At 43.6% G+C, this 26216-nt stretch overlaps 2 protein-coding genes across 6 annotated transcripts in view; both read left to right on the forward strand.

The window, feature by feature from the left end:
* The window catches only part of ARMC3 (armadillo repeat containing 3), an 84817-nt gene extending 76170 nt beyond the window's left edge, over positions 1-8647 (forward strand). For 4 of the 5 annotated variants that reach the window (XM_045006224.1, XM_045006226.1, XM_045006225.1 and 1 more), the window contains 2 exons: positions 2994-3156; positions 6728-8643. In XM_045006224.1, the coding sequence (XP_044862159.1) occupies positions 2994-3156; positions 6728-6937 (373 nt within the window). In that variant the 3' untranslated portion in view covers positions 6938-8643. Of the gene's footprint in view, positions 1-2993; positions 3157-6727 lie in introns of all 5 variants that reach the window. The other variant, XM_045006228.1, reaches the window with a different exon arrangement.
* A 2054-nt stretch (positions 8648-10701) lies between these two features.
* MSRB2 (methionine sulfoxide reductase B2) overlaps positions 10702-26216 on the forward strand; it is a 41075-nt gene continuing 25560 nt past the window's right edge. Inside the window, 2 exon segments of the mRNA XM_045007601.1 lie at positions 10702-11160; positions 14224-14293. Of these exon segments, the coding sequence (XP_044863536.1) occupies positions 14275-14293 (19 nt within the window). The 5' untranslated portion in view covers positions 10702-11160; positions 14224-14274.

Below are 26216 nucleotides of genomic sequence, written 5' to 3' on the forward strand. Positions count from 1 at the left end.
TTCCATGTGGCGATCTATCCTGGCCACAGGAAATTTCTGAGGTTCATGGTAGGAGATTATCATTATCAATTCACTGCCCTGCCATTCAAACCTTCATTGTCACAGAGGGGTTTTACCAAGTCCAGAATGTTCAGTGGCGGTCCAGAATGTTCTCCTTAATAGCAGAAAACCTTCCCACAAAAGCTACTTACCTGAGCAGTTGGAAGCATGTCGTCATCTGAACAGCCTCCCACAATGTATTCCCAATTCAGACTAAAATTCAAACAATTCTGGACTGCCTTTTGCACCTTAAGGAGTCAGGTCTATCCCACAGCTCCATTAGAGTGCATCTGCCATCTCAGCATTTCACCCTTGCATAAAGGGTAAGGTCGTTTTCTTGGAAGGTCTAGATAAATTGTTTCCACCTATCAGGGTCCCAAAACTTTCTTGGGATTTGAATCTGGTGTTGTGTGCATTTTGGACCCTCCTTTTGAACTTTAAGCATTGTGCTTGCTTCCACACCAATCACCGAAAGTAGCCTTCTTAGTGGCCATCACCTTCGGAAGGAGGAGGAGAGGACAGAATGCATAGGTCACTGATCTGCCATACTGTTTTCTACAAGGACAAGGTTAAGCTTAGACCACACCCTAAGTTTCTCTTAAAGGTGGCATCTGATTTCTGATTTCCGCTTGAATCAGTCTATCTTCCTGCCAGTTTTCTTCCCAAAGCCACATATTCAGAAGGACGAGAGAGGGCTCCACACCTTCAGTTTTCACTGAGCATTTTCTTTTTACCTAAATAAGACAAAGCCCTTTCAAATTTTTTCACAGCTCTTTGTTTCTTATGCAGAGCATATGAGAGGACAACCAATCACAACTCAGAAACTCTTGAAATATAACACATTGTTATGCAGCTGGTGATCTGCTGTCAAAGGGATAATGCCTCCTGACAAGCGCCCAGCACACTCGACTAGAGCATGTTCAATCTCAGTAGCGTTTGTGGCACATGGCCCCACTATGGACACCTGCAGGGCAGCAGCATGGTCTTCCATTCACACATTCACCAGACATTATGGACTGTCTGCTATATTAAAGAAAGATGCAAATGTAGGTAAAGCAGTCCTACCAATGAGACTCTAAGCCCCATCACCTGGGATGACAGCTTGGAAGTCACATACAGGGTAATGGACACAGAACAACAAGAAGAAAAAATAGTTACTCAGCTTCTTGTAAATGTAGTTCTTTGAGATGTGTTGCACATGGCCATTATGTGATCCACCCTCCTTTCCCAACACATCAGAGTCTCCCATCAGCTTCCAGTGGGGCAGCTCCACTCTTTATACCCTCTCTTTGGAGCATGAGGAGCTCACCCAGGGGTGGGGCTCCCCATATGTGTACGGCCAGGGAAGATTCTCTGGCACTAGTGCACCAGATGCCCACACATTTACTGTGCAATGGACATATACAACACATCTCAAAGAACAGCCGTTACGCAAAGATGAGTAACTGGTTTTCTCATCCTTCTCCTCACTTTTTCCCTTTGAGGAGTCTACTATTACAGCTGGTGCAAGTAATTTCCAGATCTTGTGTTCATCGAAGGTACCAGGTCCTTGCACCCTCTACCTGCTCATAAACACCCTCCAGCCACTGTCTGGCACTTAGCAAAACTTTGGTTGCATGGAGTCACTTTAAAGCAAGATGCATCATTATGATATCAGAGTAACCTTTCTATGGTTATGATAGAGAGAATTCCATTCTGAACTTTTATTCTTAGGTGCCTGTAAGTTTAGCAAAAATACCTCTACCTGAAATTTCTCATGATTGGTTTCATCCCAGAAGTGAATGTTTGTGGAAAATTTTATTAAAATCTGTTCAGTTATTTTTGAAATAACTGGATATGAAGGGGGCAAAGGTAAGAGAAGGGAAGCCTTTTTCTGTTGTAAATATAACTTATTTTTTTAATTTTGTGCTTGGAAACAAAAAAAGATTCAATTTTCTCTATTCAAAAATTTATCTGTTTCTATGTGTAAAATGTTGTAGTCCACAGCTTATTGCATTTTTGTTTATATCACACTTGAATAGGCATGAGCAACCAATGAAATTGCAGAATTTTTTTAGCATGGAAGGAGTACTCCATAAAAAATTGTAAAGCCACTATCCTATCCTATGTACTACCTTTAAATTCTTCCTTAAAACTCACCTCTGCTGTGCCTTCAATGTACCATTGAATTTCATAGGACTTAAGGACATGCCTAAAGTAATACGTGTATTTAAGTGCTTTGATGAACAGGGATGGACTTGCTGAATCAGGGTTTAATGCCTTAGTATGTGCACTATCACATTAATTGCATAGGCATTTTTGACCTTGGGTTTCCTTGGTTTGGTCATTAATTTTTATACATAAATTATAAAATACAAATCAATGCAATTGCGAATGTTGGCCCTGGTTCAAGAAAGCAGATAAACACATGCATAACTTTAAATTTAATTGGGTTGCTTTCATAAATCAGTGGTCATTAGCTGTGACCTTATTTTTCTCATTTCATATTCTAATCTCTTTGATATTGTTTACTTAAAACAAATGGTAGTGCTGAGAATTATAGCAAATAGCACAAATAATTCTCTTAACTTCAAAAATGAATCCTAGCTTCTGAACTACTTTATCATTAATTTTATGTAATTTTTGCTGATTCTCTCTTGATAATTGGCATTGTGTTGCTCACCTCCATTATCATTTTAATTTATCTAATGGTGAGCATACTTCCAGTACCAGTAACTGAACAATAAAACTAAGTATCAGAGGGGTAGCCGTGTTAGTCTGGATCTGTAAAAGCAGCAAAGAGTCCTGTGGCACCTTATAGACTATAAAACTAAAGCATAGATAACAAAGGCAATACACTTGTATATGTCATACAGGTATTGTTTGTATTTATACGGCTTTGTCATTATACCATTAAGCATCATAAGTATGAGAGAAATGACAGATTTAATTGATTTTGGTGTACCTTAAAACAGGTTTGTTGCAGATAAGATGGGTGGCCCAATTGAAAGAGACAAATTACATGAATTCAGCTGGGAACTTCATATAAGTGAAATTGAATTTGAACTGAAATGCAATGTCGTACCTATTGGGAAAATCAAGAAAGGGACTTTCTACCACAGGGCTCTGCTTTTCAAGGTATATTAGCATTTACTTTACTGATCTAAAAATACTGATGGAATTACAATTCTTTATTTTTGTTAAAGGGATAGAACAAACTACAGTACATTAGCTTCAGTAAATCCTTGTAGTGTTATATTGCTGTTTATTTGTGTATATATTTAAGTCATTTTCCATTTGGCAAATATATGATTTCCTTTTGAATGAAAGCCAGTATAGCTTCTTTCTGAAAACATCCTTGTGGTTATAAGCATCATTGAACGTGTCTGAAGTGATGTCAGCAGAATGCTTGATATAAGGCAAAAAGCCAAAATGTTTGATTGTGAATCAAAATATGTTCCCTTTTCTGTAAACTGTAAAGCACTAAATTATGCAGTGCTCATTATTTTTCATGCTGCAAATGTAAAATTGTTGCAACAATAGCTTCTACACGGTGCTCATGTGTAATACATTATGATAAGACATAGGCTCTTTCCTTACACAGTCACAGAACACTTGACAATGTCATGTGCTGTTGGGCAAATATTCATTTTTCCAGTATGAGCTAAGTGAGTGTGCACATAAATAATTCCTACATTAACTGTAATAAAATAGCTAATTGAGCAGATAAATTGTCCTGTGGAAAGTACCCTGTCATTAAAGAGCAGTATCATGTATATTTAATACTTGATGTTGTATCTTACAGTGCAGAAAAGTTTAGGCTCAAATTCTGATACCAGTGAATAGCTCACGAGTTTGACAGTTCCTTGGGGGAACACTAGGCTGGAGTAGCCTCAGTATCCCCCTGCAATTGCCTCCTTCTGTTACTACTACCATCCCTCCCATTGGGGGAATGGCTAGTGGAATCAAACAGCCCCCCAACAAACCTCCACCGCACAGCCACATCATGAGTAGGTCTACACTGCCACTGGGAGTGTGCCTCCCAGCCGAGGAGACAGATATGTGCTAGCTTGAAGCAACCTAGAGTGCTAAAAATAGCACTGTAGACATTGTGGAAGAGTTAGTGGCATGGACTAGCCACCCAAGTACAAGCCCACCTGACCCCTTGGGTCCGAACTTGGGTGGCTAACCTGTGCTGCCACCCATTCTACAACGTTCACACTGCTATTTTTAGCAATCTAGCTCAAGCACAGCTAGTGTGCATCTGTTTACCAAAGGTAGGAGCACACTCCTAGCTGCACTGTAGCTATATCCACAGAATCGGGCTCTGTGGCATTCAGGATATACACCACCTGCGGGTGCCCCCCAAATTTTACTCCTTCCTGCATAGTTATAAATGGGAACTTGATCCTATTGCAAAAAGGAATTTCCCTGCTTTCCAGTGGATTCTACAACACGTGCTTTGACACCTGAAATACTTGATATTTTGGACTTCAAAAATTATCTGAAGTAGGTTTCTCATACATAATAATGTGATTTTAAAGGGTTCTAAATTTTATATTTTACATTTTTCTTTTCCCTGTGCAGTCTGTATGTGCATTTATGGTCTCAAGAGAGCCTGGCTTTACTGGATGAGGGATATGAAAAATAGTCCCAGTACAATTTTTTAAAAACTCTGAAACTAGTTCTCAACCTCTTCCACATGGGACCCCCCTCTCCCATATAACCAGGAGCTCTCTCATTCAGCAATATGGGAAGGACAGGGTCCCCCCAGGTTGAGAACACCTCTAAACGAGTATTTTTGTTTATATTTTGGCTCTTTTAAAAATATGTAGCATAAACACACTAAATAATGGCACGTTGTAAAGATCGTACTAGTACTTGTTTGATGGGATAATTCATGAGCAACCTCCCAGGTATACTGCATTATATGGTGCATCCCACAGTAGAGCAGCTTCTGCCTCCCTTCTGCTGCACCACATACACATGTGCTAGGCCTCAAGATCAGAGCAACAGCTGGCTAGCGAGGGTGCAGAAAGGAGAAAGAGACTCTCCTTGGGTAGCATTGAGCTCCCTGATCCTTTCTCTCTTTCTCCATCTCCCTCCAAGTTGCAGAGAGAGCATCCCAGGAAGGGAACCCAGAAGTAGTATTTCTGAGGAGGAAAATGGAGGAATGAAGTAGAATAGACTAGAGCAGGCTGAGCTGCTATGTTTTTCGCAGGATTGAGGGAGGAGGAAGTGGAGCAGACAATGAGTTGCTGGTCTCCTCACAGGCTGCTAGGCTCCAATCCGTCTTCCTCCCTGCTCCATGTGAAAAATGTTGTGACGCAGCCTCCCCCTTCCTCTCCTGCAAAACCTAAGGCTCTGGGCCAGCCAGGCTCCCTCTTGCTGCTCGTTGGAGGAGAGGGTCAGAGAGGAGCAGGGGCCCAGAGCAGCTTGACTGCTGACCCAGGTTCAAGATGCACAGGTCATGAGAATCCTGCTGCCATCTGTAGCAAATTACAAACCTGATCTATTTCATTCACACAACGAGGAAACATCCTTTGGAAGAATTTTTATACTTAAAAAAATTATAATTAGCCTTGGCGGAATTCAATTTTTATTTATAATTTTGACAGATAATATGAATGTTAATTTAGAAGCATTTTTTTTCAATTTTTATCAGTTTAAATTTTCAGAGCTGTATGAATTTTGGACAGGGGATTGTCAGATAATAATTACTTAAAGTAGACATTCTTAAAATTAACTTGTGGTATGAAGCACGGGGGAGGAGGCGGACTGCTCCCAATGGCCTACCTAAATGGCACCCCTATTCCTGATCCACTTATGCTAGTATAACAACACGTTTTAGACCCATTAAGGTGGGACTCTAAGTTCTCAAGCAGCATTTTTCTTTCTTTGCCTATCTGCATATTTAGATTATTATCAGTGGAAATAATTTTTCATTGGTTTGTGTGTGTGAGGTGATATTGATGTTTGCCGACAATTACCAATAAAAATTCAATCCTCCAAGCCTAATTACAATACGTCGATTATAGTGTAATGTACAACAAAACTCAGGTGTTTCACATTCCAGTCATCTGTCACACATTGCAGTGGCTTGTATCATACACTAGTTGGTCTGAATGTTGAGAGATAAGCTTATGAGCGATGTTGCAATCGCAAACCCATACCAGTTAAACCTTTGTATCAAACATCATCATATGTTCCATGTTGTATGCATATGCAGAGCATACATATATATATCTTTATTTGTATAGGTAGATTATCTTAGGGTGTTGTAATTCAAAAACAGCTCCTCCAATGTTTTCTAAATTTGTTGAAAAGACTCTGTCTTGGGACCACATGTGCCCCTTTCAATTTGACACCTGGAGGAGTGACTTATAACACAAAATGAGTCAGTTCTTGAAAAGAATTATAATAACTATATATCACTGCTGCTCTTCTAGAATATGATGGAAATCACATTTTAAAAATGCAATTTCCCTCCAGGACCTGCAGTGAACATTTACAGTTTGAAGAACCCTGCAGGGAATCCAGAAAAATCTCCATTACCAAGTCTCCTTTAGGAAGGCTCTGCACCTTTCAGCTGTTCTCTTGTTTAAGCATTTCTGTGACCCAATGGTGCATTTCACAAACCAAACATATTGTGATACCTTTCATAAACTAGTGATGACTTTCATTAACTCCCTTTTGTTTTCTTTCATAGGTTATAGCAGACAGAATTGGCATTGGCTGTAGTTTAGTTCGTGGAGAATACGGCAGAGCTTGGAATGAAGTTAAATTAGTTGACGATTCTCCTCAAGGAATAACTGGGCTTCTACTTCCTCCTCAAACGTATATTGTAGAGCTAATGTACCAGCCAGGCTGCTTAATGAAGCAAGGAAGTGCAGAGGCAGATTACTACCTATGTATTTAATCCTAGTGTCAGATCTCTTCAAAAAGAAAGTATTTTTAAAGAGATTTCATTAATACATTTGTATGATACATAAAGATTTGTGGGCCCAACTTTCAAACTTTGATGCTGAAATTAAAGCACCTATTCCCACATTAAGTAGTCTAAAGAAGCACTTCAGTTCCTAAATACCCATTTTAGGTGTCTACTCTAAATCCTTGTTTGTGATCCAGAATGTGAATTTAGGCATCTCATTTTAGGTATCTGAGTTTGACATGTTAGACATTTTATTTGATGCTGTATTATAGAATAAAATGTAGAGATCCAGACTGTCAATATTGGTGGGCATAATACTTGACTGTGCATTATCATTTTCTTCCAGTAAATGTGTTTAGAGTATTTAAGAACTAAAGGGTCGGTTCTCTTTTCCTTTGGCTTTCTCATCTTCCATTGATGTTAATGGGAGTACACGAGGTGAGGAGAATACAAAGCTAATGAAATAACTAGACATGGTTAAACCAATTTATAATATCTTTTTTGTTAAAATAAGCAGAGTATTAAGAATTGTCTTAGGCTTTGTCTACACCAGCAGTTTTGTCGGCAAAACTTTTGTCGGTCGGGATGTGAAAAAACACACCCCTGCCTGACATAAGTTTCACTGACAAAAGCTATGTCGACGGGAGAGCATCTCCCCCACCCTATGCCCCAACTCTACAGATATGTGGTGTGATTTCATGATGGGCTGTTTGGTAATATTTTCTCTTCTTTGGTTGTAAAGAGAAACAAAATGCAAGTCATTTGAAGTAAAAAATGAAAAATACTTTTCTAGACACGTAGTAAACACATTTGACAAGTAGACACTCAGCAAAACAAATTATGGATAACAGACAACTTTGTACACTGTACTTTGACAAGATTTCTGTCAAAAATGTCATTTGTGTGCAGTTGTTTTGGAGGCAGATTTTCTGTCACGTGTTTAGTTTTATATGAACTGAATTCTGTTGCTTGAAAACTAAATCACTAGGAAGAAATGCCCTTGGCTAGCAAAAATTGACAACAAACCACGTGCAAGTTCAAAGTTGACTCAATATCAACAGGGTACGTAAAGTTCCATAGAAGCATTCAAGGTGAACTTTACTTTGAGCTTTTCCTTTACAGCGTTTAACTAAATATAACTCTCTAGGTATTTGAAAAAATAAATCATTGCTTTCTCTTGACTATGCAGGCACTCTTCCAGCTAGGCCATCAAACCCAGTCAGTCATGGACTGCCTTGGCTGCCTGGAATCCATGCAATTCACAAATGCAGGTTGAGTGATATAGCCTTTATACCTAGACTCCATAGTTGGTATATGGAATAGAAATGAGATATGAATGGAAAAAAATAATCCAAAATTCAGAAGGTGGAGAGTAGTCCACAGTACTTAGTATCTTGGGGGTGTCAGAGACACAAAAGCTACAGGACTCCTCCTTGAGCTTGTGCAGAGTGAAGAAGAGGCCATGGCTAAGGCTATGATTTTTTCACTGAAGTCACGGAATACGTGACTTCCAGCAACCTCCGTGAATTCAGTACTGTTCTCTGGAAGCTGCAGGGTCCCCATGGCCATGTGTGCTGGGGGCCTCCTGGAGTTCCCAGGCATCGTGTGCAGCGGGAGCACAGCTCCTGGCTGCCACAGGCAGCAGGCCCCCCCCCCCGCAACTCCCGGTGGACATGGGCAGAGGGGGACCCCTGGATCTCCAATCTCTGGGCCACCGCAGATGGTGGGGGCCCCCTGCAGCTCCTGGCTGCCACGGGGGGCAGGGGACCTGGGAGCTCCAAGCTGCCGCAGGCGGCAGGGGTATCCCGAAGCTCCGAGCCGGGGGACCCTGGAGCTCCAAGCCCCCACAGGTGATGGGGGCCCCCAGAGCTTGAAGCGGCCCCCGCAGCTGCCCAACCTCTGCAGGCGGTGTGGGCGCACCCTGCAGCGGGGCTCCCCATTTTGTCACAGATATTTTTTGTGAAAGTCAGGGACAGGTCATGGGCTTCGGTGAATTTTTCTTTATTGCTCGTGACCTGTCCCTGACTTTTACTAAAAGTATCCATGACAAAATCATAGCCTTAGCCATGGCTAATGCCTGCACCACTATTGAAATAGAAGACAAAGCTTTTGCTAGAGCCATGTCCCCCTGTGACACCAGTCAAACATTTGGAAGTCAACAAATATCCTGGCCAATCAAAAAGTCGGTACATTTAATAGGAGATATTAACCTCCTTTCCTAAATTAAAGGGCCTATTTTGGCCTCTTGAAAAATTTCTTTTGGGAAGGATGATTTTAACAACTCAAGTAATTAACAAAAATCTATCTCCAGCCCTGATTTTCATCAGAATAAACATTTTACTTTGTAGCAAAGTGGAAATAAATTGAGAGGGGACCATGAGAAAGAAGTGTCGTTCCGGGACATAACACAAAGTCACACACAGAAGCCTTCTATTAATTTTTACTGCAAGGAATTTTGTTTTAGATTTAGACATGAGAAATATATGTTCAATATGGAATACAGCTGCATATGGTGAGAAATTAGACTATACTGATAGGAGCTGGGATGTGATTCCACAACTCTAACTGATTTGAGTAGTTAGAGTAGTACACTGAAGTCAGTGGGGCTGCACATGTGAGTTTGGGTTGCAGTGATGCTGTTTGTCTATAAATTGTGAAGTGTTGCTCTATGCTTACAAGTTCTTATGCTGGTGGAAAGGCCCATTAAAGTCAGTGGTGTTCTCTGTGGGTAGTTTCAGGTGTGGGATTGTGGCTCAGAGCCAACTCTGGATTAGTTAACGTTGTAATAATGCATTGGCGTGGGAAATGCAGTCTTGGTAGCTGCTCATCACTGGATGATGAACATTTGCACTTTGGGTAGGCTGGCTTTTGGTGGTGAATGTGATGCCTTTTGAAAGGTGATATGGCAATTGAATCCTCTGTTTTTTCCCTAGAGCAGGTGCAGAGAATGTACAATTTACTCCCAGCAGCAGTGCAAACAGGCCCACATGGGCCCACCAATATCTTTCACCCAGATCTGGAGAAACATTCAGGATAACTGAAGTGTGTTTTATCTTTGCATGACCAGGGAACAGCTGCTATACAAATGAAAGAGTTAACACTTTTCAAGTAGTCTCTAATTACACCAGTAATAATACACTATGGCAATGACTGAAGTGTGACAATATGTCACTCTCCCAAGTTGTATATTCACTTGCATCTCTTTATATTGCTGGTTATCGATACACCTAGAGAAATCCCAGGCTTAAGATATTCCAGTTAATTTTATGTTCTTTTCCTTTTATTGCTGTAGTCCAGTGGTTCTTAACCTTTACTGCAGCCTGCACCCCTTTGATTCTCAAAATATGTCCTCGCACCCCGTAAACCTAAAAAATATGTACTCACACTTCTTAAATCTAGATATATTTTTGTTTGTATATTACAGTAATTGTTAAAAAAAATATGTTAATAAATACATAGGTTTTGATGAAACAAAGTAGTTATACTTACATGCCTGTGCTTAATTTGTGTTTTCGATGATTTACCTTCTTAAAATATCTGGCATGTCTCGCACCCCCAGAAAGGGCATCTCACACCCCCAGGGGGTGCATGCACCCCAGGTTAAGAACCACTGCTCTAGTCCCTGTTCCCCCCACTCCCAAGAGATCTTTCTGAGTCTCTCTCAGAGCAGTAGCATATTTTTCAACATGAGTGAATTCATATGATCACAGTTCTCCACTCAGTCAGTACAGCGGGCATTCCATACAAACACACATGCACTGTTTTTATTTTTCAGATTTGTGACTCTAGCTCTTTACACTTCCAGGATGTCGTCTCTTCTTGCTGTTTTTATTGATACAAATACTCCAGGCATTATCAGCTCCCTCTCTTCCACTTTCTACACCCCTTGGATGGAGGTTAGGGAGCAGCTACAAAGGAAGAGAACTAAGGGATGCATGTCTCACAGAGTAGCTGTGCTCCTAGTGTGGGGGGAGGTGATCAGGAAGCACTGCAGAGGGACTTGTTCTATGCACAATTGCCTGTAACCAACAAAAATTGAAGTAATTTCTCCCTTCAGGCTCTGTGGCATCTCCAAGCTGTGTTCCCAGAACTCCCTCATCTTGTGAGGTGAATAAGGAGACAACTTAGGGAGATGAAACGAATGGATTTCCCAGCATACTTTGACCCCTCCAATCACAGATTTTTCTGCAGGAAGATTATGCCCTGCTTGAGTAAGGAGTGTGTGGTGTTTGAATGGTAACATATGGACTCTTTCAGACTTGGAGGTCGTTCAGGTTGTACCATGTGTTATTGGACCATAAATTTTCCCTAGGATTGCCCCTTAGGTCCTGATTTGACCTACTGGTATAACCTCAGTGTTACTTAACTTGCCCATCTCAACATACCCATGCCTTAGATGGGTACCTCCAGTAGCACTGGGTATGAACTTTCTACGATGGGTAGATAAATCTTTACCTTGAAAAGTAAAAGCAAAAAATTAGGGGGTATAAATGGTTTCCTGTAGAGGATCTTTGATCTCTCAAAGTCCCTGTGCATTCATACTCACTGTTAGTACATTTCTGAATAAGGGCTTGTCTCTCTAGAACAGGGGTTCTCAAACTTCATTGCACCGTGACCCCCTTCTGACAAAAAAAATTATTACATGACCCCTGGAGAGGGAACAGAAGCCTGAGCCCGCCCAAGCCCCGCTGCCCTTGTGGGGGAACCAAAGGCACTGGGGCCAAAGCTGAAGCCCAAGGGCTTCAGCCCAAGTGGCGGGAGGGGTGGGAGGGGCTGTAACCTGAGCCCTGCCACCCAAGGCTGAAGGCTTCAGTTTTGACCCCAGGCAGTAGGGCTTGGGCTTCAGCCCTGGGCCCCAGCAAGTCTAAGCCAGCCCTGGAGACCCCATTAAAATGGAGTTGCGACCCACTTTGGGGTCCCGACCCACATTTTGAGAACTGCTGCTCTATAGAACATGTTATTGTGTTTGACACCATTGCAATGAGTTAAGTTGGCTGACACCGTCCTGACTGGACAACATAGACCAGGGCAAATCACATTCAGCATTATATCAGCTAACTTGACTCTTCACAACTGTGTTCAGATATGATGATATTTTCTAGTGGAGTCAAGCCCTCTGGGGAAGAAGGCAGAATGTAAAGGATGAAAAAGCCATTGGGTCATATCAGCACAGAACTGTCCAAATTCATTCTTGCTGTGACCCCACTGAAATCAGTTATGCCAGGGAAGAATTCAACTCAATATGTACTTTTTTACCATTTACTAACTTTAAATATGGGCTTGGGAAGAAGCGGGGTGGGGGGACTTTTGTCCCATTTGGTGAAAAGTATACAGCACCAAGGAGTGTGAAACCTGCAGTGTCTGCTAAAGTGCACACAACACACAGGCTGTTCCAATGGTCTCTTTTACAATTCCCTCAAGTAGACAAGGGGTGTGTGTGTTCTCCCAGTGCACAGACCCTAAATGTCTTTTCTCACCAACTAAGGGCTAGGTCCTATGATGAAGTTGCAAGCAGGCCCTTAAATCTATGACAAGTTCCTACATTGTGCAGCATTTTGCTGCAGCGGAGTGGAAATTTGGTGGCAGCCTCGTTTAAATTTAAAGAAGGGAGGATTTTATTTAAATATGAATATTCACAGTCAGTACAGTAGGCCCTGTGTTATTTCTTTTGCTATCAGTACAAGTTATCTTATGTTGAGACGTATTTTTATTTTTCAATATGCCACTGATTTTTCTTTATTGACCATGCTATCTGCATTGTAGAAGTTTCTAGCAGGGTCGTAGAGGCTGGCAGCTGAGTAGGGGGCAATTGGGGATTTTGACATCTGTAGGAGGCAATTTGGGATAGTGGGGGTAAAACACTGGCTGAATGTTTCTGATAAAATGTTCAGCAGAGAAATAGAGCCAGTAATAGTAAACAGAGCTGACATTTACCTTTCACCCTTAATGGCCCACTGAGGTTAATGGGCAGTTCACAGCTTCCGAGCTATTTTTCAGGCTGTCTGCAGTTTGTGAAAACAACACTGCACTTCTTTTACTTGGCTTATGATTTCAAGGGTATCTTCACAATCATGAGGACTGGAAGCTGTTTCTTTATTGAAAGCTTTGATACTGGAGCAGAGTTGTGCTGCAAGAAGGGGGATTCTGTGGCAAGTTCCACAGCTGCAGCACTGGAGATGACATAAGGCCCTGCAAGCAATGGATTAGAAACAGGTAACAGGCATTTCACATTCAGTAACAGCTGTCACAAAAGAGTAGGGCACCAAACCAAAGTGACAGCTGCTACTGAAGGTGAAATGTCACTGGTTTCTAGCCATGGGTAGGGGGGAAAAGGCATTCTCAGACATAGTGTATGTACCCATTAGAATTTCCCCTAAAAATGTGGGCAGTGAGACCTGATGTAATGCTTTTTGACAATTTGATTGAACTGGTAAAAAGATTCAATATTTTTCATTTTTTAAAAAATCATTTTTAATCCCTCAGTGTCAGGTGCTGGGATATCTTGGCATGAAATGCCACGCAGCTCCCCCATGCATTTCACCTAATGCAGCATGAAGTAAGTGTGACTGACATAAGCAATATGACAAACTTGGGCAAACCAAAACGTCAGAGGGAATGGAAAAAGGCCAGGGTGCTGAAAACCACCGCTGCAAGACAACAGCTTTCAAGGAAGGATTTAAAAAATAAAAGTGATAACCATTAAGTTTTGCACGTACCTTGACTATGTCACCAGATAATCTTACTGCTAGACTCGTCCACCCAGGGCTGGCTCCAGGCACCAGCATTCCAAGCAGGTGCTTGGGGCGGCAATCTGCAAGGGGCGGCAGTCCGTGTGTTTTTGCCCCCAAGCAGCGCACCGAATTGCCACTGTGGACAGCGGGGGCAGTCCGTGTGCCATTAGGGTGGCTTGTGCATTTCCGCGGCAGTGGCAATTCGGCGGCAGCTTCTGTCTTCAGCCGGAAGACAGAAGCTGTGCCGCCGCAGACAGCTGAACATAGAAGCTGCCACCGAATTGCTGCCGCCGTGGAAACGCTCATGCTGCCCTAACGGCACACGGGCTGCCCCCGCCATCCACGGTGGCAATTCGGCGTGCTGCTTGGGGCGGCAAAAACAGTAGAGCCGGCCCTGCGTCCACCCGCTCCCTTTCCCTCCTATTGTTTATTTTGTTCTTTTGTTGCATCTTGTCTCCAGGGCCTTGTGTAATACTACTAATTATTATTATTAATAATAATATAATAATGACATAGCTTTTATATCATGCTTTTCATCTTTAGATTTCAAAGCACTCTACAAAGGAGGTCAGTATCATCATCCCCATTGAACAGATGGTGAAACCATTACCAGGTGACATTCACTTTTAACCCATCCTGGTCTTTTGATGTGCACCCTTTTCTAGGCCTCAGGTCTCAGTCTGTCCTTTCTCTTTCTGGGTGGACTCGTATGATTCTCCCACTCTCAGACCAGGCCCTGGGCAGCAGTCCCCTGTGATCATCTGCAATTACTTAAGCAGGTCTGACTTAGGTGCAGTCCCTGCAATTCTAGGCAATGACCATGGTAATTAGTGATCCAACAGCCTCATTAAAGCAATGTATTATTTATTTAAAACAAAAGCATTACAGAGAGAACATATTTTAAAAACAATAAAACGGACTGTACATGTATGTAGCTTTCCCCTAACTTTTACCATTCCCTGGATCTGTGAAGGCCCATTTTATTTAGTCTCCCCTGGAAGAGTCTCTCACTCTCCCTGTCAGCCTCTCTTCCTAGAGAGCTTCTCACAGGTGAACCCCATGCTCCCTCTGAGAAGCAATTTTTAACTCTTTCATGTGCTTTTGATCTCCAGGCTCCTAGCTTTGTTTCTTAGAGACAGGATCCTTGAAGCTAACAGTTTGCCCCATTGCCTTTCAACTGTGTGCTGGAGTGTCCTTATCTATTGTTTGCTTTTCTGTTTGTTCTTCCCACAACCCCCCATTAATTTAGATCAGATTTACCTCACTGACCTGGTCACATACAATATTCATAAAATTATTATACATCAGTATCCATAGATAAATACATAGCAATCCCACACCTTGGTTACTTGCATAAGTTGCAGAATCCAGGGCAGTCCATGGTGAATGAGATGTTACCATTGTGTGTTGGCAGGACAAAGAGGGATCCAAGCCACATGATCACATTGGGATGCAAACTTCCAACAGGTTCTGGGGTGTTCACATGTGGGCTTTGGTCCTGGACCATCTCTGTTGCTTGGGTATCTGGATAAAGAGAAACCTAATCTCTGACAAATGTAACAGTGCAAGTAGGATGTCTGAGAAGATCCAGGAATCCACAGCTGTTCTTTGAACACCTATAAAAGCACCACTACCATCCCAGCTAACTGATTTAAAAGCAAATAACTGATGAAATGCTTCTAAGCCAATTTATTTGGGCTCTCAGCAACTAGCACTAACAATCGACCACTTTAAAAAATATATTTTACAGGTCACCTTTAAAAAAAAACATGAACAAAGAACAGCTCCATAACCAGATTACTGTACAGTGTCTCATAGCTTCTGTAGTAAACAAACCTTGGCCTGTCGCACTGATACATATCAGTCATGTTGGAGACATTTATTGCTTCATCCATCCTTCCTTATCAGTTATTGCCCAGGCAGGATTTACCCTTCAGAAGTAGGTATGGTGTATACAGTATACATGCCTCGAACCTAAAAGACACACCTGTTATTTGTAGGACACAACAGAACCCAAGATGTTAGGGGGACAGTTTTCCAGTGAAATCTCTTCTCTCATAAAGGACTGTGCTTATTTTCATGCTAAGTAATCCAATTGTTCTTCCAGCTCATTAATGGTTCACTGACATGCTGGCACGTCAGCTATTGAAACCAAGCGCAAAGCATAATCAAACTGAAGTCTGCTCTTGCTCAAAGTTGTCTAAATAATGGAAAAATATATGAACAAATAATTATTCTTTAAAAAGGAAACACCAAATTTTGCCACAAACTGCTTCCAGCCCAGGGGCAGCTCTAGCTTTTTTGCTGCCCCAAGCACGGCAGTCAGGCAGCCTTCGGTGGCTTGCCTGCAGGAGGTCCACCTGTCCCGCAGCTTCGGCGTACCCGCCGCCGAATTGCTGCCGAAACCGCAGGACCAGCGGACCTCCTGCAGGCACGCCTCCAAAGGCTGCCTGACTGCTTGGTGCGCTGGTGCCTGGAGCTGCCACTGCTCCAGCCTAGCAAATACCTGCAGTAGTGCAGGCCCAGGGCTTGTGCAGAGTCCCACTGATGAGTATTGGCTTGTAGGATTGGAACCATTGTTTAATAAAGTGTTAGACTAGCTCTGTACTCAGAGCTTTGCAAGTGAGAATTGCAGGCCATTCTCCACCTCTAGCTTATGCTAGCTAATCTATCTATCTATTTATCTCCTGATCTACACTTAAAAGTTTTGCTGGCATAGCTATATCATTAGGAGCATGGAAAAAACTACCCCGCTAACTAACAGAGCTAGCTATGCTGGAAAAAGCCTTAATGTAGATGCAGTTATACTGGCAAAAAGGTCCTTTTGCCATTGTATAGCTTATTGTGTTCGGGGAACTTATATAAGCGATATCAGCAAAAGCACTTTTTCCAGCATACACTGTGCCTCCACTAGGAAAGTTTGCTGGTATATGTATATCAGCGATCACTTTCTAGTGTAGACTAGGCCTTAAGATTTTATAATGCTGCTCATCACTATAATATCCATGCAGCTTCCATGTAAAATCAACAGCAATATCAAAGTCACTAGTGGACTTCACTGAGTTGAATCACTGGCACTTCTCCCTTGCCAGGGTCAAATTCCACTTAGGGTAGGGCTTTTTGTTTTGAATTTTTAGATGTTGTCATTTACTTTTTGGAGGAAGGGGTCGTGGGTGCTCCGGGGCTGGAGCACCCACGGGGAAAAATTGGTGGGTGCTCTGCACCCACCGGCAGCTCCCCGCCCCAGCTCACCTCCACCTCCGCTCTGCCTCCACCTCCTCCCCTGAGCGTGCCGCCAAGTCCTGCTTCTCCGCCCTCCATCCCTCCCAGCACTTGGCACCGCAAAACTACTGTTCTGTGCGGCAAGCCTGGGCGGGAGGGGGAAGGAGGGGGGGAATGCGGCGCACTTAGGGGAGGATGCGGGGCTGGGGCAGGGATTTGGGGAGTGATCCAATAGGGGAAAGGAGGGGCAGATTTGGGGTGGGGACTTTGGGGCAGGAGTGGAGTCGGGGAGGGGCGAGGGGAGCATGAGCACCCACCAGCACCAAAAAAGTTGGTGCCTGTGGAAAGGGGGGCTTTTTGCTTTTTTTGCGTAGACGGGGGTGTCAGTGCTATGTGCCATTCTTATGGCGGAAAGGCCTTTCCATGATTCCTAGATCTAGGGTAGGATTTAGACAGACCCTGTGTGGTGATGCTGGGCAGCATGAGCTGCATTCCTTGTCTGTGAGCTAGAGACTCTGGCCATGGCTACACTTGCAGATGTAAAGCACCGGGAGTTAAACCAGCCCTAGGAGACAGCAGCAGGGAAAGTGCTGCTGTGTGTTCACACTGTGCTCCCTGTGACTGTGGAGCATGTCCACATTAGCAGCTCTTGCAACACCACAAAGAGCAGTGCATTGTGGTAGCTGTCCCAGTGTGCAAGTGGCTGCAACTTGCTTTGGCAAGTGTTTGCAAAGCATGGGGGGCAGAGAGTGTCAGCATGCTATCTTGTAAGTTCAGACAGCGGCAGGGGGAAACCCGAGATCAGCCCTAACCCCCCGCTTCTCTCTCTCTCTTTCACTCTCTCTCTCTCTCTCTCTCTCACACACACACACACACCAGGAGCATTCCACAGTAATGGTTTGCTATGTGCCTCAGAGCAGATAAGCATGCATGCTGTCAGAAACGGAGCTTTGATAGGGGATATCTGCATTCCTGCAGCCAAGTTCAAAACAATGACCAGAGTGGCCACTTGACTTCAGGGGATTATGGGATGTTTCCGGAGGCCAATCACAGCGCAGTAATGCAACACGTCAGACACACTGACACTCTAGCCAGGCACAGAAAGCTCTATGCTTCTCGTGGAGGTGGATTACCAGCCATGGAGTCCAGGCACTCTACGTGCCTTGCCAGTGTGGACACTTCAGGAGTTAGGGTGCCCGGGGCTGATTTAATGCACTCTAACTTGCATGTGTAGCCAAGGCCTCAGTGAGCTATAGGCTCTGTCTGTGTCCAGCAAGCTCACCAAAGTACTCCTCTATGCTCCCTGTGCCTGGGTCTTGTCTCTTCTTTTTCAGGAGGGAGACTACAGCCTCCAGATATACTAGGGGGGAAAACACCCCAATATCCTCTTTAGAATACAGGAAGAAGCAAGATTTGCATTTTCAGAACAGTATCTGTTTAATATTTATAAATTCAAAGAATATTAAATGTGAATACAATTATAACTGATAGGGAAAGTTGAGTGTTTTAGAATCTGTTGGTATGCAAATAAGATTATAAAATTCTCTTGTGGCTCCAATTAAAAAAAAGTCTGAACTAGACTTAGTGTTTCCTTGTTACTTAATTACCTCTCCAGCCTTTGCTTATTTCTAGGAAATGTCCCTGGATTGCATTAGTTTGTTTATTAGTAAAACAAACAACTTGTCCTTCAGTTCAGCAATGTCTGCTATTTCTGAGAGGCATTTGAAAACCATAAAGCCATGTTAGATAGAAGAGTAACAGCAGGATTTTCTTTTCTTCCTTTTTTATTCAAATCTCTTTTCTCCAAAAAGCACTTTGGACCAGATTTTCAAAAGTATTTAGATGCCTAATGATGCAGATACCCAGTTATTTAAGTGGGAGATAGGGCCCAGCTTTTTAACAGTATTTAGGTGTTGTGCCACTACTGCAAGGCCTAAGAAATTAAGATAATTAAGGCACTTTGGGCTGGATCCAAAAAGAGATTTAGGTGCTTGACACTTCTTTAGGCACCTGAGACCAACATTTAGGCACCAGTGACATTCTCAGAATCACCATGCATTTATAGCCTAACCCTGGCGGCACCTACAGTCTCCTAGGCACCTAATGGTATGTCCACACTGCAATCAAACACCATGGCTGGCCATTGTCAGCTGACTTGGGTTCACGGGGCTTGAGCTGAGGAGCTGTAAAATTGCAGTGTAGACATTCAGGTTTGGACTGAAGCCCAGAGTCCCAGAGCTTGCTCTCCAGCATGAGCCCAAATGTCTACACTGCAGTTTTATAGCCACAGAGCCCAAGCCCTGCAAAGCCGAGTCAGGTGACATGGGCCAGCTCTGGGTGTTTTAGTGTAGAGTAAACATATCCTGAGGGTACATCTACACTGTGGGGAAAAAAAACTCAGCAGCAAATCTCAGAGCCTTGGGCTTGTGCTATGGGGCTAAAATTAGCAGTGTAAACGTTCCTGTTTGGGCTGTCGTCTGGGCTCTGAAACCTGGCAAGGAGGGTGAGTCTTGGAGCCCAGGCTCTGGGCTGAGCGGGAATGCCTACATTGCTATTTTAGCCCTCTAGCATGAGCTCAAGTCAGTTGACCCAGGATCTGAGACTCACTGTCAGGGTTTTTTTATTGCAGTGAACACATACTCTAAGTTACCACCAGTAGGCATGTGTAAAGCTGCCTATGTCCTGATGCCTCCTCCCAGCAAACAGAGCCACTAAGCATCTATGTGCCTCTTTAAGCACCTAAATACCTGTAAAAATCTGACTCTTAGTGTCTTTGCTGCCTTTTCCAGAGGCTGATCTGTCCCCAATTTTGTTTCGAGTATTATCTGTCTGCTAAACTTGATACATTAGCATGGCAATAGTTGTGTGGCTACTTCAAACCTGACCACAAGTTGAATATGAGGTAGCAATTCTTAGCCTTGTGAGCTGCTAAAATACAAATAACACTAAATGCAGCCTAGTGAAAGCTGAAATAGCATGAGGAGAAATTTCCAGTAATAGCTGCTTTGTTGGTTAAGCAGATCCCTTCAGAGCCAAATTTCAAAGTCATAAAATTGCAGTGATTTGTTCAGAGAATGCTTGAAGCTTGCTGCTTCCTGCTTTTGTTACATACATAAAACATATCACAAATCTGGGGCAGTTTATTACCAGTTTAGAACTTTGACTGTTCCCAAATTGTGAGCAGAGACTCTGTCTGGGTCTATTCTGATGTCTGGTACTAAAATTTCACTGAACTTACCTAAGAACAAACATTTCTAATCAAACCGTTTCTTTCCATAGGCACAGGCTTTGTTTCACTACCAAGTTAGCAAGGAGGGTGGGCTTCTTGACTAACCCCCACCCTTCCTGGTCCCTTTCCTTAAACAATATCACTCACAAGGGTCACCCGAATCTTTCTGGTTCCTCTCTAATATTAGGAAATTCCTTAACTAAATTTCTAAGGTCCCCTGGTGTCCCGGGGGCATGTACTGTAACCAAGTGATCTCCTTCATCAGGCAATTGCCTTAAGGGGGCCTGGATCACTACTGACTGGTCTTGTTGGCTCCTAGTGTGTTTGGAGACTGGGCTGAATGGAGCTGAGGGGGTTGACGAGGTAGTTTGGGTGGGGGACATCCGGATGCCTTGCATTTCGTTTTTAAATCCTGCTCTTGAGCTTTTAACTTTTCCTGGGAGTCCTTTAGACTTCGCATTCGAGACTCATGGAGTCTCTTTGTACCTTCCTTCCACCAATAGACAAATTGCTCCCACTGTGTGTCAGAGGCTTTTGGTGATGTAAGAGTTCCTCTGAGGTATATGATTTTATCTAGATCGAAGGTACCTTCTAGCAGAAACTGTTTAGATGGATTATCACACGTGTAAAAAATTGCAGTTATCTAAATACCTACAAGTCCTAGGACCATAATGCACATACCTGTAGTATGCAGGGGTGCCTTTCGGTGGTGCAGGGGAATTCTTAGACTGTCCCCTACCCATTTTCCAATCACACAGGGGAGTGCCCTGTCCGCTAGGTCAGCAGCTCATAAGCTAGAGAAAATTACACTCTGTCACATCCCAGGGAAAGGGTCCACTGGGTCACGGGTTCCACCGACTAGCGGCTGAAGTCCGGACCTGGTCAGTGGCTCATAAGTAAGGGAAACTTCTCTGCTGGGTCACAAGGTTCGGCTGACCTCCCTTGCTTTCAGAACTCCCGCATGGGGTAGCCCTGGGGCAGCTGGAGTCAGCTTAAGTCTTAGACCTGGTCAGCGGCTCATACCCCGCTTCATTCATTCATACACACACATTCATTCCCCATATCTAGATGCATCTCTTTTCAATAACCTTAATTCTTTATGTCCAGACTTAATACAACCTTTCCCTTATCTGAGGCAGCAAAAAAAAAACCAACCCTCAGCACTGGTGCATTAACCTTATTGAGGGCAGCAACACTATTCCACAGAACCGCATTAACTAACCTTCGTTGAGGGTGGCAACAAATTCCTCAGCACCACTCTGCATCTGATCTTGTTGCAACATCAATAAATTTGGATGGCATAAGCCCAATGGGACAGATGGCCTCACGGGCAGTCCTCCTCCAATACCCCAATAGAGATTTCAAAAGGTCTCTTACCTCTATTGTGGCGCCATGGGGTTTGAAGGGGAACGGTCCGTAGTAGCTACCGCTGTCTCAGCCGGGCGTTGCCATCCAAGTCACGGCACCAAATTGTGGAAGAAAACACAGTCTTCACTCTTAGGTTGTTTGCAACATGTCAGAGACAGTTTATTCTCAAGCAATTGCAAGGGGGAGAGTGCACACGGACAGGGATTCTCCCTTCCTAGGCAGGTCTCCTCCAGATAAACAATTAGGGCAAGCATTTATACCGTTTGTTGCATACAATAATGGTCAACAGCTGTGTCTTGTTTAGATATATTCCTTCCTGATATCTTACTTTTCTCAGCAGTTCCTACTACAGTCTGTGTTCCATTCTTATCTAACACAAGGTCAGAATCAGCATCTCTTACAGTTTTTCCCCACTCACTTCTCACTCGCCCAGGCCCTGACTTAAGGTCTCGCGTTATTACAGTTAGTGTTAGCCTGACTCTTGCTCTATTCCTAGAAACTAAGATATCTGTGTTCAAATTCCCTTTATCCCTTTTTCCACTTCCACAAATCTCTTCTTTGAAAAAGCTTCAAAAGTGAAACCTACACACAGGACTTGACCCTGCAACCCTTCATATGAGGAGTCCCTACAGGCATAACTAACCCCACGGTGTTAGAGAGAGTGCCCGCATGGAGCTAGATTGAAAGTTTACGCACAGCCCAGGAGCTGTAACTCAGAAACACACTCAAGGAGCTCCAGATTGCCTGGGATGAGGGTGAGGAGTCTGCTGTGTTAGACGCAGCATACTCCCCGCGTCATATCAGGCAGTTATTTTGTCTGGGGTGGGGTGATGGGGTGCTCAGAGCCATGGCCCTGTCTTCACCTCACTTTTCCTGGACTTCACCCTGACCCCACCCTGTCTACTTGCTTGTGGGGTATCAGGCACGCAACCCCTGCTTTTCCCTACACTGTGCCCAGCCTCAAGCTCCAAGTCAGTCCTGTGTGGCCACAGAAAGGGACCTTGCATCCCCTTATTCCCCTGTGCGGCAGCATAGGCTGCATTCACATTCCATGATGAGCAAGGGTGAGCTTTGGAAAATCAGGCCCTTAAAATACCACACACTATCAATGTACGGTGTTTGCGTGGGGAAGTGCCCTGTCCTTTATGGCATCAGGGAACCAAACATTTGGAGGTGTTTATACTCCATCTGGTTTTCATAATGGTAACTAGATCTGAGGAAATGTAACAAAAAAAATCCACAAATATTTATTAGAACCTTTAAATGAATTATCTGTGGTTGCATTTACTCTTTTCTTCTGTTTGTTGGTATGAACTTTACAGGCAGCAATGTTCACAGAATCATCCAAATTTGACATGGATATTAGAGAATATTTGTGGAGGGCAAATTTCAAATTTGTAATCATAAGAATTTGCACCCAAAATCTGATTCTGACAGTAACATTTAGCCAGTCATGGAACAGAAACCATGCGACCTTGCTGTCCGGTTAAAACAGCTGACATTTTGAATATCGAATGCTGATACTCTCAACAAATTGCTTGTGAGTGACCTAAGAACCAAGAATTATAGTGAAAGTTTAAACCACTACTCCAGGAACCAACAAAAAACAGATTTGCCTGTAGACAATTTGTAAGCAGCAAAAGAGAAATTAATTCAAGAAATGATTCATTATGAATTATTTTCCCAGCCTTAGTAGTTACCATCCAACTATCTAACTTATCAAGTATCCTATTCAGAATGCCTGAATTCTTACTCAAGCAAAAACCCCATTAAAGTTAATATGCAAAATCCTGCCCAAGTCCACACCAGTGCTTCATAGTGTGACTGCTGTGCAAGAGAGGAAAAAAGGATTGTGGGGAATCTGCAGGATGCCGGGGTACAGACTCCAGCAACATGGGGGCTCCCCAATGGCCGAGTCTAAAGGGGCAGACCGAGCAGATCTGCCACTACTATGGACCTGGAGCAGAATTCTTGTCTCCAGTGCTGGTGGTGAGAGGATTGAGGCTGTAAGGAATTTGGAATGCTGAATCAAGCCCTTATGTGTTACTTTTTGCTCTTCAGCTGTATCAGCTTTTTAATAAGGGAATCCCCGCGGATAGTAAGGACAAACAATTAGATTAAATATTCATATAAATCTTAATCCACTCACAGCTATTAAAAATATCAAATGCAAATCAGAAGCTGAAATCATTACTAAAACATTATAACTGCTGTTTGATCAAGTATTGCCAGTACCATGTGATTTAAAATTACCCTTTGAAATGTCACTGTGGTCTTGAGCAATAAATGCCCCTCTCAACTTTCTGCCCACCTCCCAAATCAGAACATACCAGTGCAAACCAAATACCAGAGTAGCATTAATGGATAGCTTTGAACGTAGATAATAAATCAGCAGCAATATGCATGTGCCTGTTTTAGTGAGATGGGGCTTTTTTTTTTATTATTGGAGGAGGCCCAGAGGTTTGGAGGGCTTGGGAACAGCAGGATTTTGTGTCCTGCCTGCCTGGAAATGCTCCACAAAAATGCCATCCTCCATCTCTTGGACCCATTGCACAGAGAAAGGAAATATTACATCAGTCATACGGCAGTGTATGTGATTAGCAATTAACTGTTTATACATATAGAAACAAAGAGTTAGTAGCAGCAGCAGGACCGCCCGGGGTGGCACAAAAGGGGCAGTTGGCCCCAGGCCTCTTATTTGTGAAAGCCCCCAAATCGAATGGCATTGCTACCTGGTATATGGGTCTGCAGTGCCACTCAGATTTGGCCTGCAGGTGCATCTGGGCTAAACCTGAGAGGCACAGTGATCCTGTGCACCAGATCCCAATGCCCAGAGCAGGGAGCCAGGCCCGCCCCTCTGGAGTGAGTGTGGGGTAGATTCACTCAGCGGCCTCCCCTCAGTGGTAATTTTTTTGTAAGAACAGGAGGCCTCAGGTTCAGATTTTTCCCCAGGCCCCTCAAACCTCTGTGCATCCCTAAGCAGTAGAGCCCGCTACATGGAGCCCTGCTCCTGAGGAGTTCCTGCCAGCCAGAAAAGAGAGGTCTATAATCAGGGAAATCAGTCTATCAACAGGAGAGCAATTTTCCTCCGGCTGGTGTGTAAAACATGACATAGACCAGCTCCTAAATCATTTCTATTTTACTTGTTTATGATGCAATTGTGAATTAGCTCTTTCTGTGTTTGTAATTAGAGGCTGGAACAGATGGCCAGGGCTCAGTTCAGGGTGATAAAGCCATTAAAATAACTTGCAGGAAGCTACGGCTCCCACCACTGCTGCTAAGGGATTGTTCATTCAAACATGTTCAGGGGTTGTGCTTTGGTGATACTAGGAGGCCTTTCAAAACGGCTTACTGCCTTAGGTACAAGGAACAGGACGGAGCATACAGTGCAGGAGAGGGGCCTGTTAGGAGTTTCACAGACGTTTTGGAAACGCATTACCTATCATCAGCATTGTTCATCTAACCTACATTGTGTAATGTGTGTGGTAGTGTTTTATCACATTGGGCCAAACTCTGGCCTTGGATTCAGGTGCAGGGTGGCACTACTCACATTAATGCACAGATCTGACAATCTGGCCCAATACCTTTTTTTTTAAATGGTGGTTAGGATGAGATTGGTTTCCCTGCTTATGATTAGCAAAAAGGACTATTAAGTCACTAATCATCTATTTTTTCACTAATCTTTTTCTTAAATAAAGACAGAGCAAAACCAAAACAAAACAGAGTGCCTCAGTCACGTGCATGGATGTCATTGGCTAAGCCAAACCAACCTATTGCACAAGTTAACCTCAAAAGATTTGGTGGGTCAGCTTCAGTTTGTTTCTGAACTGCCTAAAGCCCCTGATGCTACAGAGCTAGAATTGGTAATCTGGTAAGAACAGGCTTTGTTGGGATTTCCGGCAGGCTCATTTTCATGACGTTTCAGCACTTTTACTTCTCATCCCAGCTAGAACCCAGGACAAAGATGCATAAAAATGATTTCAACAGCTGGCTGAAGCCACTTCCAGCAGTGGCATTCAATGAGTGAATGTGGCCACGTATCTTTGGATATTATTTTTATACCAGACCATTGTTGCCTGTCATCATACAGCCAATTATCAGGTGATCGCATTATCTTGACACTGTTCCAGGGTCTGGAATCCCACTAGAGCTGAGTTCTGTGGGTGATGAGGGAAAGTTTCTTGCTGAAGATGACACGGAGTTCCTAAGGAGGTCTTGCATATGGATGCCATGGATTTCTGTGAGAGCAGTGGAGCTCTATGCCAGAGTCAGATACATCCAGCAAAGTGTGTATATTTGTGCCCCTTTCCCCAGGCACCAGGGACAAACCGAAATTGCAGTTACGTATGACAGCCCCAATTCTGCAAGCAAACTCCTCACATGGAGGGCTTACAGAAATGGGATGCCTCATGTTTTGATGACAGGTATTTTTAGTGAAAGTCACAGACAGTTCACGGGTAGTAAACAAAAATTCACAGCCCGTGGCCTGTCCATGACTTGTACTATATACCCCTGACTAAATCTTGCGGGGAGACAGCCGGGGGGCACCACAGGTGCTGGGGTGGCAGCCTGGTGCTGAGGGTGTCTGTGTGGCAGCACACAGCCCGGCATCCCCGCTGCTGCTGGGGGGCGTGCGGCAGTGTGCAGCCTGGGACCCCTGCTGGCACTGGGGGGGCAGTTGGTGGGGCTGGCAGGCTCCCGACCTTGCTCCACGCCT

This window comes from Mauremys mutica, chromosome 2 (assembly GCF_020497125.1).
Source record: "Mauremys mutica isolate MM-2020 ecotype Southern chromosome 2, ASM2049712v1, whole genome shotgun sequence".
In the NCBI taxonomy this organism is placed as follows: domain Eukaryota; kingdom Metazoa; phylum Chordata; order Testudines; family Geoemydidae; genus Mauremys; species Mauremys mutica.